This window comes from Ovis aries, chromosome 2, assembly GCF_016772045.2.
Source record: "Ovis aries strain OAR_USU_Benz2616 breed Rambouillet chromosome 2, ARS-UI_Ramb_v3.0, whole genome shotgun sequence".
In the NCBI taxonomy this organism is placed as follows: domain Eukaryota; kingdom Metazoa; phylum Chordata; class Mammalia; order Artiodactyla; family Bovidae; genus Ovis; species Ovis aries.
Genome location: NC_056055.1, coordinates 239,999,573 through 240,015,704, shown reverse-complemented (window position 1 = coordinate 240,015,704; position 16,132 = coordinate 239,999,573). Strand labels below are relative to the sequence as shown.

General features: G+C 50.6%; 1 protein-coding gene across 1 annotated transcript; it reads left to right on the top strand.

The window, feature by feature from the left end:
- Positions 1-346: 346 nt before the first annotated feature.
- Positions 347-14,246, top strand: NUDC (nuclear distribution C, dynein complex regulator). Its single transcript, XM_027965459.2, has 9 exons — positions 347-554; positions 2,880-2,957; positions 10,528-10,731; positions 10,822-10,887; positions 11,607-11,726; positions 11,800-11,994; positions 13,248-13,331; positions 13,425-13,543; positions 13,970-14,246. The coding sequence occupies exons 1-9, from the start codon at positions 474-476 to the stop codon at positions 14,019-14,021; spliced, it is 999 nt and encodes a 332-aa protein (XP_027821260.1). The 5' UTR covers positions 347-473; the 3' UTR covers positions 14,022-14,246.
- The last annotated feature ends 1,886 nt before the right edge of the window (positions 14,247-16,132 follow it).

Sequence of the window (16,132 nt, the reverse complement as noted above, 5' to 3'; positions counted from 1 at the left end):
AGTAGATAACTAAGAACATTTCCCACTTCACCCTTCTACAAGCTGGGAAGTCACGGCCAAGGCGTAAGAACAAAGTCTGTGCCTTTTTTTCAGTTCCAACCTAGCCGGATTTGTGCCCAGACCTTTCTGGAAGGCTCCAAAAAGCGTCTGGTGACCATAGCAACTCACACCAAACTCTGGGACCTTCCGTTCCGCCCACCGCTTCAGGAACGCGCTCTTTGATTGGCTCAGCAGGTCGACCAATGGCCGACAAAGCGGGCTATCTGCCCCGTGGTCAATGGCCGCAGGCTCGAAGCGGGGCGGGACGTGAGAGTGAGCGGGTGGGCCTGGGCGGCGCGGCGCCTGCGTGTTTCCGGCTCCGCTGCGGAAGGCGGAGGACTGGAGCCGTTGGACCGGACGCGATCCGAAGGGTCGGGGAGCGCGGGACGCCAGTGCGGAGCTCGGGTTTCGGAGCGTGGTTAGCAGCTGGCACGATGGGCGGGGAGCAGGAGGAAGATCGGTTCGACGGCATGTTGCTGGCCATGGCGCAGCAGCACGAGGGCGGCGTGCAGGAGGTAACGGCCCGCGCGGACTTGGCTGGGCCCGGCCTATCCGGGGGAAGGCCCCAGCCACGCTCTCTCCGTCCTTCTCTGCCTTCGAGAAGCCGAGATACACCCCTGGGCCTCGCGGGCTCTGGGATTCCCCTCCACATTCTTACTGCACTCGAGCTTCCGGTCTGGCCTAGTCGTACCAGGGCTTTCACTCGTACCAGGCCTGGTCCCCCCTGAGACCTCTCAGTAGTTTCTGCCTTTGCAGCTCCGGCGTCGCTGCACCCGCCTCCGGAAAAGCCCCAGAGTTTGGGGATTTACCCCCCTATCCACCACCCCCCTCGCCCCCGCCACATGCTTTCGGCTCCGTTTCTTCGTTGGTGGCCGCCCCCAAAGAGCATCCCTTGGGATGAATCTTTCTAAACATTACGACTTGCCTGTACGGAGACTTGCAGCTAGCGGAAGAATGTGAGAGTGGGAGGCGATATTAACACGTGGTCTTTGAATGGGGGAACAGGAGGCCTATGTTCACGATTGTTCTACAGCGCACCTACCAACTTGGGACCCTTCGACGTCTCCCAGCCTCAGTTTCTTTGTTTGAGACACAGCTAGGAATCCTTATATTTCCTGAATTTGTAGGAGAGTAGTGTCTTGAAGGGAGGGACAGCGAGGAATTCTCAGTAACCAGGCTTGGGCAGTCAACAGGTATTTGTTCGAATGATTGATGTGTGCAGGAACATAATTTCCTGCATAGTGACCAGACCCAGTAACAGAGTGGGTGAAGGATAAGGACCAACTTAGAAGAGGTCCTGGAATTGTTTTGAGCCATGGAAAAGTTCAAAAGGTAGAAAAGCCTGTCAAGATCTGTCTTCTTATTAAAGACACTGAAGGAACTTGCCCAAGATCATCCAACAGGCTCCTGACCTGGAGGGGACCAGCATCCTTAGGCCAGTGTGTGCTTTCCACAGACCATTTCAGGTTCTGTGTCTCTCTGGGATAAAAGTTTGGAGCTTTCCATTCTGGTTCTCATTCAGGTGGGTACCCGTGGTGACCAAGGACTCCTAAGCCCTTTGAGGTCGGAAGAGTACTATTTGAGGATGTGAAAGGCTCCCTCTCCCCGCCCTTCCCCAAATTGTTGACACAACTGGATTTGGAGGGTATTCATTTTTGAGCAAACTGAAAAAATTGTGTAGAAGCAGGAATTGAAGCCATTGAGATAAAATCTAGCATCGGATTTAGAACCACTCTCTTGGGCAAATAAAAGGGCTTAGTTGTAGATGCTAACCTTAGGTCACCACTAGATCGTTTCGTTCATCAGAATGTTTATTGAGCATGTACTCGGAGTCAGGTCTGGTGCTGGGCGCTGAGGATGTTCATGGTGCATGCAATATGTACTTCAGTCTCCCACAGAGTGTCTGTTGCTCTGGACCAGACACTGCTAGGGACCTCACCCCCTTTACTTCCTTTGGTTCTCACAAAGGATCCTCACGTATATCCCTGGAAATAGGTCCTGCTGCTGTTTCTCCTTTGTGGAGTTAAGAAACTTTCCTAAGGTCACAGAGCTCATGTCTGTCAGTCTTGATACCCAGACTGATGTTCTTAAACCACTTGGCTACCCAGCCATAATTAGTTGGTCTGAACTTTCTTTCAAATGGCTTCATTTGTTCCCTTTCTTCTAGCTCTGCCCTAGTAACTCAGCCAGTGCCACTCTGGATGGGTTTTTTACCATGTGAAGAGGAAGGGTGGGCCCCAAGTGTTTCAAACCCTAGATGCCCATATCCTCAGGCTGCCTGCAGCACCACAAAAAAATGTGAAGTATATATACACGTGCACACGAGACAGTGAGAAATCTGGGACTTCCTGGTGGTCCAGTGGTTAAGAATCGGCCTGCCAGTGCAGAGGACATGGGTTCGATCCCTTGTCTGGGAAGGCCCCACGTGTCATGGAGTGCCTAAGGTTAAGCCTGTGTGCCGCAGCTACTGAGTCCATGCCTGAGAGTCTGTGCTCCCCAAGAGAAGCTGCTGCAGTGAGAAGCCTGTGCACCACAATGAAGAGCAGCCCTTGCTCACCACAGCTTGGAGAAAGCCTGTGTGTCACAATGAAGACCCTGTGCAGCCAAAAATAAAAAGAAATGAGAAATCTGCCTTTCAGGTGATCTGGGTAAAGTTAGTTTAGGCTTCCTGGCAGGAGTGACAAAGCCTGGGCCTGTAGGGGGATGTGTCCTCAGTTGAGAGGCCAGGGGTGAAACAGTCTAGTCCCAGGTTCCCTCCTAGCCTAAGAGAGTTCGCTTCTGTGCAGTTGAAGGGCCCCCAATATGGCATCTCTCCAGCCTCTGTCTTTGTCTCCTTTCAGCTGGTGAACACTTTCTTCAGCTTCCTTCGACGCAAAACAGACTTCTTTGTTGGAGGAGAAGAAGGCATGGCAGAAAAGGTGAGTGATGGGGGCCAGTGTCCTTTGGGCAGCTCTGTTTCTCCAGAAGAGCTGACCTGGCCTTCTTTGGCATACTAATAACTGTTAGCAGAAGTAAAATGCCAGGGGCAAAAAGTCGGGGAAGGGAAGCAAGCCATCCTTTATTAAAGCCCCTCACCTCGCCAACTGCATTACCTACTCTATTCCACATGGTCCTTGAACTGTTTGAGGGGCAGGTGTTACTGTCCCCATTTACAAATGAGGAAATCGGTGTGAGTTATAGGAAAGCCAGGGTTGTCCAGATTCTTGAGCTGAGTTATGGGAGAGCCAGGGTTGGAACCAGAGTCTCTTGTAAAACTGCTTTCTGCCCCTTACACAACGCTTCTTGGTTCCTTTTCTCCATTGAGGAAAGTGAAAGCGTTAGTCTCTCAGTTGTGTCCAACTCTTTGTGACCCCATGGACTGTAGCCCTCGGGCTCTTCTGTAAATTCTCCAGGCGAGCATACAGAGTGGGTAGCCATTCCCTTCTCCAGGGGATCTTCCCAACCCAGGGATCGAAGCCCGGTCTCCTGCATTGCAGGCAGATTCTTTACTGTGTGAGCCACCAGGGAAGCCCAGGTTTTATCTAATTACCTCACTGAGAGATGAGAGTAGGCAAATGTTAGAAATTGAGCTTAAAAGACAGAGGTATAGGAAAACTCAAAGCCAGCCAATCCTAGTCTTCTTGGATTCTGTGACCCAAAGTTCAGGGTCATATTTGAGAATAGTGGTGGTGGTTTTTTTTTTAATTGTCTATCATATATATATATGTATGTATGTATGTATCTTTTCTAGGTTCTTTTCCATTATAGGTTATTATAAGAAATTGAATATAGTCCCCTGTACTATACAGTAGGTCCTTGTTTTTTTGTTTTTTTTGTATTTTGTATATAGTAGTGTGTATCTGTTAATCCCGAATTCCCAATTTACCCCCCCCCCCCCTTGGTAACCATAAGTTTATTTTCTATGTTTGTGAATCTAGTTCTGTTTTGTAAATAAATTCACTTGTATCATTTTTTTTTTTTTAGATTCCACATATAAGTGATATCATACAATATTTGTCTTTCTCTGACTTACTTTACTTAGTATGATAATCTCCAGGTCCATCCATGTTGTTGCAAATGGTATTATTTCATTTTTTTGAATAGCTGAGTGATATTCCTCTGTGTGTGTGTGTGTGTACACCACATCTTTGTGCATTCATCTGTCATTGGACATTTAGATTGCTTTCATGTCTTAGCTATTGTAAGTAGTGCTATTGTGAACATTGGAGTGCACATGTTTTTTCAAATTAGAATTTTTGTCTTTTCTGGATACATGCCTAGGAGTGGGATGGCTGGATCATATGGTAGCTCTACTTTTAGTTTTCTAAGGAACCCCCATACTGTTCTTCACGGTGGCTGCGCCAATTTACGTTTGCATCAACAGTGTTGGAGGGTTCCCTTTTCTCCACATCCTCTCCAGCATTTATTACTTGTAGACTTTTTGATGGTAGCCATTCTGACTGCTGTTAGGTGATCCCTGAGGATTGTGCTTTATGGTACAGGTTCCGAGAGTCTGAATGTCTTCTGATTCCCTAGGTTGTAATTATATTTTTGAAGATTCATAAATAATGAAGAAGATGTCATTTCACTGAACTGTGAAAACTGACAGTTGTTTTCAGTTAAACAGGAGACATAATAACCAAAAGGAGACATTTTACAAACTGCTTTCTATGGCCTCAGAGTTCTAACCAGCTGAAATGCTTGATAATGTGCCTCATCTGAGGCTACTCTGTAGTAAGGACATGGTCCTGGAGTAGGAGTCCTGGGTTCTTGGTCTAGTTGTGGGATCTGGCTGATTTCCCACCAATTCTCTGGTCCTTTTCATCTTCACACCCGTCAAGCAGAAGCAGGTGGACTCACTGACCTTTAGGACCCTTTCTGGCTCAAATATGCTTTCTGTATTAGTGCTAGCACCTCCTGTTTTTCTGTGGGCCAGACTTCACCATAAAATATCAGCATTCATTCATTTAATTAATATGTATAAGACTGTGAGGAAGTGGTGGGTGTTTGGGCAGAAGTCCTAGGAGCGTAAAATGGTGACTAACCTAGGTTGAGCACTCAGGGAGGACGCTGCGGAAGAGCTGCCTGCGGTATGCGGGTTGAGTGAGGTAGCAGGCAGAAGGGAGAGAGGTGAACAGCATTGAGCAGTGCTGTCTCGGGCGTATCACAAGGATGATGGTAGCTGTTCTGTGCTGGACGTCTGCTGGTTCCTCTGTTATGCTCCTTGCCTCTTTGTTCCCTTAGTCAGCTCTTTGCCAAGAGGTTGGTTGGAACTCTCAGGCAGGCAGAAATCTATCCAGCCCTCCCAACTGGTCTCCAGTTGTAACACCAGTAACTCCTTTGTGTTGACCTGCTGTGCACCGGGCTACCAGATGAATCCTTTCCAAGTGTGTTGGTTGAGAGCATGTTCTCTGGAGCTAGGCAGATGTGGCTGAATCCTAGTGTGCCCCTCTCCCTGCTTGACAGCTGCTTTGGATGAATCACATTCTGAGCCTCATTCCCCTCTGCCGCCCCCGGAAGAGGGGATAATCTTTCTCTCACAAGGCTGTTGTGAGGATAAAAAGAGTTAGGGTTAAATATGCACTGTATTGCCTCCTAAAATCCAAAAGAATTCTAATCCCAAAACACATCTGGCCCCAACAGGTTCAAAAAAGGGACTGTGAACTTGAATTCTTGGGCTTCTCTGGTGGCTCAGACGATAAATAATCTGCCTGCAATGCAGGACACCCTGGGTTGGATCCCTGGTCTGGAAGATCCCTCAGAAAAGGGAATCACTACCCACTACCTCCAGTATTCTCGCCTGCAGAATTCCATGGACAGAGGAACCTGGCGGGTTACAGTCCATGGGATTGCAAAAAGTCAGACACCACTGAGTGACTAACACTTTCACAGTGCATATACTGTATATAATATACTCTACTCCAGTCCAGGGGTCAGGAGCAGCATAATGTAATGAAACATTGATATTTCTGCAGAGAAGTGTATATCCATGTTTATGCCAAGATAGGAAGACTGTAAATACCTTCATGCTTCAAACTTAGAGAAACACAAAAACACTAGTTTTTATAGCTTTTGAAGCTAGGCATTGTGGATTTGCATAAAGGCCATAATGATCAAATCAGTATGTTATTGACATAGGAAGAGACAAACAGACTAGTGAAACAGGGAACCCAGAAAAAGTCTAACTTTAAGATGTGTCCAGTATGGTAATTCAGTTCATAGGCAAAAGATGACTTAATAAGTTGTGCTATTACAACTGTCTCTTTGTAAAGCACCAAAAGTGTAAAACCATCTGTTTCTTTCATATGTGCATGCTTGCTAAGTCACTTCAGTTGTGTCCGACTCTTTGCGACCCTATGGACTGTAGTCTGCTAGGCTCCTCTGTCCATGGGATTCTCCAGGCACCAATCCTGGAGTGGGTTGCCATGCCCTCCTCCAAGGGATCTTCCTGGCTCAGAGATAGAACCTGTGTGTCTTACGTCTCGTGTATTGCCAACTAGTGCCACCTGGGAAGCCTGTTGTACTCATATCTAAAAATAAATTGGCAGATCAAGAAGAGCTTAGTAAGGAAAGCTAGGAAACTGTATAACCTTGTGTGGAAGAGACCTAGCAAGGATAGAAACCTGGAAGCTATAGAATAAAAGATAGCTGTCTGTCTCTTCAGATATAGAAAATGTGGCAGAAGAGACGCAGTGACATAGAGTCATTTGAAAAACAATAGATCTGGGGAAAATGCAATGCAGAGGACAGATAAAATTTAGGAGTCAGTTTAATATGCAGGAACTCTTGTAAGTTGACAAAAAAAGGATAAATGGAAAAATGGGCCATTCCACGAGGAGCATATGAAAAGATGCTTACATTCAGTAGTAATCGAGGAAATGTAGATGAGCTAAACAGTAAGATGCCCTTTTTTTCTGGTCAAACTGACAAAAATATATATTTTTAATTGCTTACAGGGATGTGGGAAAAAAAAGGGTGCTCTTCAGACATTGCTGGTAAAAGTGAATTATAGTTCTTTTTTGTTGTAAAAGACGCTCAATATCACTTGTCATTAGAGAAAGGCAAAAAAAAACCACAGTGAAATGTTGTCACCTCACACTCGCTAGGATGGATTCTGTTGGAAACCCCCAGAAACACCAAGTGTTGGATAAGGTTGTAGAGAAACTGGGACTTGTGTGCACTACCAGTGGGAATTTAAAATAGTGCAGCTGCTGTGGAAACGGTATGGCAGTGCCTCAGAAAATTGAAAAACAGAGCTACCATGTGATCTAGCAATCCCATTACCCCCTGAAATCGGAGGCAAGATCTCTTTTTTTTTTTTAATTTTTGGCTGTGCTGGGTCTTAATTACTGTGTGGACTTTCCTCTCGTTCGGCGAGTGGGGGCTACTCTCTAGTTGTGGAGCATGGGCTTCTCGTGGTGGGGGCTTTTCTTTCTGCGGAGCGTGGTCTCTAGGACAAGTGGGCTTCAATAGTTGCAGCACGTGGGCTCAGTAATTGCAGTGCCTAGGCTCTGGCGCCCAGGCTCAGTGGTTGTGGTGCATGGCCTGAGTTGCTACGCAGCATGTGGGATCTTCTTGGATCAGGGGTCAAACCTGTGTCTCCTGCCTTGGCAGGTGGGTTCTTTACCACTGAGCCAGCAGGGAAGCCCTGGAAGCAGGATCTTGAAGAGAGATTTGCACACCCATAGCAGCACTGTTCAAAAGAGCCGAAAACTGGGAGCAGTCCAAGCATTCATTGATAGATGAATCAACAAAATGTCATATATCCATGTAGTATAATATTTGGGCTTCCCCGATGGCTCAGCAGGTAAAGAATCTGCAGGAGACACAGGAGATGCAGGTTCAATCCCTGGGTCAGGAAGATCCCCTGGAGGAGGAAGTGGCAACCCACTCCAGTGTTCCTGCCTGGAAAATTCCAAGGACAGAGGAGTCTGGCAGGCTACAGTCCATGGAGTTGCAGAGTCGGGCATGACTGAGCACACACATACATACATATTATTCAGCCTGCTAAAGGAAGACAGACAAGAGCACACACTGAGTTAGTCCATTTATATGAAGTTCTAGAACAGGAATGGGTCTTCTCCCTCAGACGTGTTCCCCCCACTCCATGGTCAGGTCCAGGACCTCGTGCCTTTGGGTTTAGCTTAAATATCTCAAGAGTCTTCCTTGGCCAGTCTGGTGGCACCCACTCTTTACTCTCCTGTCACCCACGCTAGGTCAGGGAAAGCTGTGTTCAGGTATGCCCACCGAACACTCTGGGGGCCTCCCAGCCCTCCTCACCCATTCCTCACTCTGCTGGGCTCTGGTTCCCAAAGACATGTCCAGTGACAGAAGCTTGACTCTGACAGCCTGCCAGTTGGCACCCTGAGTAATCTCGTGGGGGTCTCTGCCTGGGCCTGGGCCCGGGTAAAGCCGGTGGGAGGAGACTGGGAGGAGGGGTCAGAGGCTGCTGTGACTGGCCTTGACTCTGCCTGGTGGTTCAGCTCTGCCCTCATCTGCCCTCCAGGAGCTGGGAAGGAACAGGACGAATGGGACGTGGTTCACTGGAGCTGGGAGAGGGGGCGGCCCGCTGCTGCCTCCCTTGGCCACTGGTTAGCAGATGGCCTGAGTTCAAGGTCTCCCTGATTAGAGTGGAACAGCCTCTGCTGGCGCAATTGGGCCATGACCAACCCCTTCTGTTGACAGCACAGTGGCCTTCAGGTGGCTCATTTCTTTCCTAGACACACCTCATTTTGTTAACCCATTTGGTTTCGGGGTGCCTTTGGTGCCCTTTAGCCTCGAAGAGTGTGGAGCTACTGTAATGTGGCATGAAGTTGGAGGTTTGAGGGTAACAGGAAGCATTGGCACCCAGTGAATGAAAGGCCGCAGGGCATTTGGCAGAACCCTAGGCCTAGGAGCCCATGGCTGACTTCGGTGACTCTGGCCCCACGTGGTTCCCCTCAACTCTTGCAGATCCATTTCCCTCTAGCTCTGGCTCAGAGATTCTTGAAAGATGGTTTGTTGACCACTGATCATGTGGCGCGTGTCCTGTGAGGGCTCCTCCAGGTGTGTGGGTTGACACAGAGTTGGGTTTCTTAAGTTGGGTAAATTCCTGAGTCTGGCAAAGGAGAAGAGGTGAAATTGAACAGACACTTGAGCTGGTCCTGGAGGATAAGAAGCTGTTTGTGAGGTGATCTGAGAGTAGAGGCAAGGATATTCTAGGCAAAGAACAGCTATGTAAGACTGCTTTTAGAAATAATACGATAGAAGCACAGAGAGATGACCTCAGGGTCGCGCAGGCAGAAGGAGTAGGCCAGGATCTCAGATGTAGGTGTGACTCAAGTATGCATGAGAATTGGCCAGGAGGGCCTGTCAAAAGTGCAAATTGCTGGGCCACACCCCTGGGATTTCTGATTCAGTAGGCCTGGAGTAGAGCCTGAGAGTCAGCATTTCTAACAAATTCTGGGTGATGCCAACATATTCTAGGGATCAGGGAACCACACTTCAGGAGTTTCTGATGTAAAACATGAGGTGTAAGCATTCTTCCGGTCATTATCTTCATAGCAGAGAAGGTGCTTCCCCACCAGTTGACCCTGGGTTAGCCTCCACCAGGCAGGGGGTGTTGGGCAGCCAGCAGTTTATGTGCAGTTGGTTTGTGGCTAGGACTGTGCCAATCTCTTGACAAGTGTCATGTGCAGTCTTCGTGACAGCCGATGAAACTGAGGCTTAGAAAGGTCAAAGTTGTTTCCTTGTCCAAGGCCACAGAGCCAGACCCTGTGGTAACAGTATTGGGGTCGCTTTTGGGCCACAGAGGCAGGCAGCTAGCACAAAGCAGGTTAGAAGCATCCTAGGAAGGCGTCGTGGGAGAGGATGGATTTGAAATTGATAGCTTACAGGCCGAGGGGAGGAAGACGCTGACCTTTTCCCTCCAGAACGCTCTTTCTGGCCTGAGAGCTGAGGAAAAGCTTCTCAGAGGGGCTGAGGCTGGAGTTCTCCTGACAGCTTCACTCTGCTATGAGGGACTTTCAAAGCACTTATCATTTGGTCTGCCCGACATTCCTGCGAGGTAGGGACTTACCCTCGCTGATAAGGGCTCTGAAGCTTCCCGGGGATCTTCCCATCCCAGGGATCAAACCTGCATCCCTTACAGTGGCAGGTGGATTGTTTAACCACTGAGCCACCAGGGAAGCCCATTAACACCATTAATAGGTTAAGGAATTTGCCAAAAATAAAATAGCTAGTGTGTGACAAAGCTGGATTAGAATGCAGGTTGTCTAACTTCAGTGTTGGCTCTTATTCCCTGGACTGCCTTTTTTTTTTTAAGTGATTGCTATTTATTGAAGCAGATACTTTGCAGGTATTCTCATTACAACTCAATGAGATAGATGTGTATTAAATCCCATTTTAAAGATGTGGAAACTGAGGTTCTAAGTGCAGTGCCTTGCCCAGGCACTCAGAGATGGGTCTGGCTTCATGTCTTGGAACGTGTCTTCTCCCTCGATGCCTCTTAGTCTTCTCTTCCTTCCTCAGCTTATCACACAGACCTTCAACCACCACAACCAGCTGGCACAGAAGGCCCGGCGGGAGAAGCGAGCTCGGCAGGAGACTGAGCGGCGGGAGAAGGCGGAGCGGGCAGCCAGGTTGGCCAAGGAGGCCAAGTCAGAGACCTCCGGGCCCCAGATCAAGGAACTGACTGATGAGGAGGCTGAGAGGCTACAGCTGGAAATTGACCAGGTAGGAATGGGCTTCCCTCCCCTGCCCCATGACCCCCATGGACACTAGAAGTGGGGCCCCTCTTGCCAGCTGTTTTCCCGTTTGCCACAGAAAAAGGATGCCGAGAATCAGGAGGCCCAGCTCAAGAATGGCAGTCTTGGCTCACCAGGGAAGCAGGTGAGATGGACTGGAGGGGTTTGGGAACTTCTGGAGCTCTTGACCCACTCCCTTTCTCTGGAAAGCCCACCCCACCGTTCCCTTAGCTTTGGGAATCCTCCTCATACTCCAGGATCCCACATTGGACCAAAGGGGGTTAAAAAAAAGACTCCAAAGCTCACTGGCTTAATTTAAGCCTTGGCAGGAAAGCCAGAGAGACAGAGATGGGCAGTGCTGCACGGACACCATGAGGGTGGGCTCGGGTCTGTGGTGGGTTTCTCTGACACGCCCAGGGCATGTTCTCCTCAGGGCTCCCCCTGCTCCCACGGAATCCTTGGGGACATTCCTTTAGCTCTTCAGAAGTTCTAGTCTGAGGCTGGGTCCCCACCTTCCGAACGAAGCTGACCATTTGGCAGGCTGGTTTTCCTTTAGAGCAGCTCTGCTGGCGGCCGCCTGCTGACCTGCTCTGGGCTGGGCTTCCTTCCAGGTCCCTTGGCTGGGTCCCCGGGGTCTGTCTCTGACTGCCGCCTCCCCTCAGCTGCCCCACACTCTCCCCATCTGAGCCCCTCTCAGCAGAGCCGGCAGAGAGCCAGACAGGTTTTACCTCTGCCTCGCAGTGGGCCGTGGGCTGTGCAGGGACCTGGTCTGCTGTGTTGTCTGTGGCTGTATGTGCCGTGCCAGCCAGTGGGGTTCAGTCTGGGTCTGTCAGGGAAGTAGCTGAGCTCCCCAATTGTGAGCAGGAGGCCGAGGAGGACGAGGAGGAGGAGGATGAGAAGGACAAAGGGAAACTGAAGCCCAACCTCGGCAATGGGGCGGACCTGCCCAGTTACCGCTGGACCCAGACCCTGTCGGAGCTGGATGTGAGTGTGGGGGCTGGGGCGGCAGGGAGGGCGCTGGCCTGGGGCGCCCCCTGACTGCTCCTGCCCTGTGCAGCTGGCCGTGCCCTTCCGCGTGAACTTCCGGCTGAAGGGGAAGGACGTGGTGGTGGACATCCAGCGGCGGCATCTCCGGGTGGGGCTCAAGGGACAGCCAGCGATCGTGGACGGGGAGCTCTACAACGAGGTGAAGGTGGAGGAGAGCTCGTGGCTCATCGAGGACGGCAAGGTGGTGACGGTGCATCTGGAGAAGGTGCGAAAGGCCCCGCCCTCTGTCCTGATTGGCTGTTTCTGAACTTGGGGGCCCTGCTGGGGGCCTGATGGGCATATCTTATTTCATCCCCACAATAAGACTTTGATAGTAGGTCTGCCACATTTTAGAATCAGAAAAAGGGCAGCCCAAGAGATCTGCCCAACTTCTGCCTCTAGAAGAGGGTGGAGTTAAAGATCCGGGTTGTCTTTAGTACCAAAGCCTTTTCCTTTCCCTTAGGTTTTTGTTGTTGTTCTACCAGCTTATTCGTACCAGCCCATCTCCCTCCACCCTCATGCATGCATGCTCAGTCATGTAACCCCATGGACTGCAGCCCGCCAGGTTCCTCTGTCCATGGACTTTTCCAGGCAAGAATACGGGGGTGGGTTGCCATTTCCTTCTCCAGGTCCATTAGGTTTTTTTCTGGTTTTTATTTTGGGTCTGAATTTTTATTATGGGTCTTAGTTGCCATGTGCGGGATCTTCCTTGTGGCATGTGGGATCTTTAGTTGCAGCACATTGGACCTAGTTCCCTGACTAGGGATCGAACCTGGGCCCCCTGCCTTGGGAGTTCAGAGTCTTAACCACTGGACCCACCAGGGAAGTCCCTCCATTAGGTTTGTATCAATACAAGCATTCAGTTCAGCAAATACTTGAACACCTACTCATGCCAGAGACTGTTCTAAGTGCTGGAGGGAAAACAGTGAACCAGACGTAGAAAGCTATGCCCCTCTGGAAGCCCGCGTTCTCCCCTCTCAGAGAACTGGGATGCAGACCCCAGTAAGTGAACATGGGCTCTGTGAAGCGCCAGGGTCCAAGGAAAGAGTCCCATGGCATGTACTGCCTGGCCCAGCCTACCTGACCCCCTTGGCTGCCTCTCACTCACCCCTCTGTGCCCTTGCCCTTGCATTTCCTCCCACCTGGAATGTCCTTCCCTGCTTTTTAACGTGGTTCACGCGTGTCGTTTAAGGCCCAGCCCTGTGTGTCATCCGAACCTCTCCCTCCACCTGATGAGTATCTCCCTCTGTACTTTATTCTTTCCGTTATCATGCTGACTGTCTCCGTGTCTGTCTCCCCCAGCCACCGGGGAGGGCAGAGGTCTTGCCTCTCTGCCCCTAGGTCCCAGTTCAGGCCTTGTAAGTCCCTGATGCAGGATGTGGCTGGGAGAGAGTTTGGTTCTGGAAGAGCTGGGGGGTGGTCACCAGGGTCCAGAGTGAGCCACCACCCGTCCCCGGGTGGCCCTCCTCTTCCTCTCAGATTAACAAGATGGAGTGGTGGAGCCGCTTGGTATCCAGTGACCCCGAGATCAATACTAAGAAGATAAACCCCGAGAACTCCAAGGTGAGCCCAGGCTGCTTGGAGGAGCTGCGGTCGGGAGGTTTGGGGCCTGGGTGGCCCCAGGCCTTCACCCACCCTGTCACTGTCTGCCCCCAGCTGTCAGACCTGGACAGTGAGACCCGTAGCATGGTGGAGAAGATGATGTACGACCAGAGACAGAAGTCTATGGGGCTGCCTACCTCCGATGAGCAGAAGAAACAGGAGATTCTGAAGAAGTGAGCGATGCAGAGATGGGGGTTTGGGGGAGGTGTCTACGGCTGGGACCTGGGTGACAGTGGCAAGTGTTTACTGAGCAGAACACAGGAGCTGCCCCGCCCCTTCCAGGATGAGCCAGCCAAGTTTATGGCTTTATAGCCTTGGCTTGCCTCCCCTAATCACTTACTGAGGTCATCTTGAGGGCAAGGCCACCACAGGATAGGAAAGGGTAACAGGCGGTCACAGTTTCCAACAGAAAAAGCAGTGCCGGTGTTGGCACCTCAGCATCCAGCCTTGGGGAGACCTTGGGGGCCCCACTCCTGTCTGGCATGGCTCCGGGTTGCTGAGAGCTGTAAACAGATGAGACCTCATGTTGGAGGCTGAGAGAAAGGGACAAATTTAGGGAGACGGATGGCCTGTCTCACCTTCCTGCTTTGTCTCTGCAGGTTCATGGATCAGCATCCAGAGATGGACTTTTCCAAGGCCAGATTCAACTAGCCCCTGTGTTTGCTCCCCTGAACTCTCTAGGCTGAGCTCCCGGCTCCCCACTTTCCTCTCCCACCCTCCCTGGGACTGGTGGGCCACAGGGCCAGGGCAGGCACGGGGCTGGCTGGCACACACAGGTCCCAGGCCATCATGGGAGAAGGGCTGGGGCCTTGGGGGGGGGTCTTGTCCTCCTCAGCTGGCCTGCTGTTACACATTAAAACCATTTACCCAATTCCACTCACGTCTTCTCTTCCCTCTGGCCTTTCTCTGGGGTTCAGGCCTCTTAGGACTGCTGCTGTGACCTGGGGGCTTGACTGCTCACCCAGGCTCTGCTGTGTGATCTAGGGCAAGTCTTTGCCTCTCCCTGGGCTCAGTTTCTCATTACTTAAATAGAGGATCCCGACAAGGCTTTTAGTCTGTGTATGATTTTGAACAAAAGGGGTTGGTTATAGGCACCAAACAATGTCAGATTCTCCAAGGGGCCCATGACTCAGCAGCACTTAAGACCAGCCTGACTTGATTTCCATTTTCATCTCTGAGACAATTTCCCACTGCACTGGGTCTGTCCTTTAGTCCTGGAGCAAGTGTTTCTAAAACTATACACTACTTCCCAGAGGCAGAGAGCAAGCAGCAAAGCCTAGGGGCACCGCCTAGGCCTCAGATGGGCTTTGTGTGTGGTGGGGATCTGGCTGGGAAGGCAGGGGGAAGCCCAAAGGAGCCTGTTGTGTGTCTTTGACCTGGACCCTTGCAGATTTTAGGGCTTCTCAGGAGTGAGCCACTGAGGCTGGAGAGGTGTTCTCTTTTGCCCCAGTCCAGCCACCAGAGCTGACCCTTGCCCCGCTTTGGCAGGAAGTACAGGTCACAGTGCAGAGTGCCATAGAGGTTATGGTAACAAGACGAATGGGTTCACTTGCCCAGGGTGCTATGCCCTATGAGCCACGGGTGACTCCTGAATTTCTGGGACACAGCGTATGTGTCCTTTTGGCATCTCAGAATAGCTTGTTAAAGACTTCAGCTATGCAGTATTTGGCTTTGTCTGTTTATCAAACTTACCCCTTTTTCTGGGAATGCCAGTAGTGGTTCCCAAGGCTGAGCTTAGATAATGGGGCTCAAAAAAACTTTGGCCCCAGAGGCCCATTTTCTAAGCTCTCAGATTGCTTCTTGGCAGGAAAGCTGTGACAAACCTAGACAGTGTATTAAGGAGCAGAGGCATCGCTTTGCTGACAAAGGTCTGTATACTCAAGGCCACGTTCTTTCCAGTAGTCATGTATGGATGTGAGAGGGGCACCATAACAAAGGCAGAGAACCAAACTTAGGTGCTGGAAACAACCCTTGAGAGGTCCCTTGGAAAGCAAGGAGATCAAAACAGTCAATCTTAAGGGAAATCAACCCTGAATATTCTCTGGAAGGACTGATGCTGAAGCTGCAATACGATGGCCAGCTGATGTAAACAGCTGACTCACTGGAAAAGACCCTGATGCTGGGAAAGATTGAGGGCAGGAGGAGAAGGGGACAACATGGATGGTGTCACCGATGCAATGGACATGAACTTGGGCAAACTGGGAGATGGTGAGGGACAGTGAGGCCTGTCGTGCTGCAGTCCGGGGAGGCAAACAGTCGGACACACTGAACAACAATAAGGGCCAAGGCTAAGGTGGAGGGGCTGTAGCATGACTCTGCTCTGTCCAGTGATATCCCTGGGCTCCAGTGCCCCACAGTCATTTTCCTCACCATTAAAAAAATTTTTTTTGGTGGCCACACTATGCAGCATGGCATGTGGAATCTTAGCTCCCTGATAGGAATTAACCCGTGCCCCTTGTAGTGAAAGTTGCTCTGTCATGTCTGACTCTGTGACCCCATGGACTGTAGCCCGTCAGGCTACTCTGTCCATGGAATTCTCCAGGCAAGAATACTGGAGTGGGTTGCCTTTCCCTTCTCCAGGGGATCTTCCTGACTCAGGGATTGAACCCTGGTCTTCCGCTTTGCAGATAGGTTCAGCCACCAGGGAAGCAGTGGAAGTGCAGAGTTCTAACTACTGGGCTGCCAGGGGATTCCTGGGCTGTGGTTATTTTCAATCACAGAGGGCCATGACCTGGATGGAACAGCAGAGCCTAAGGAGGGGG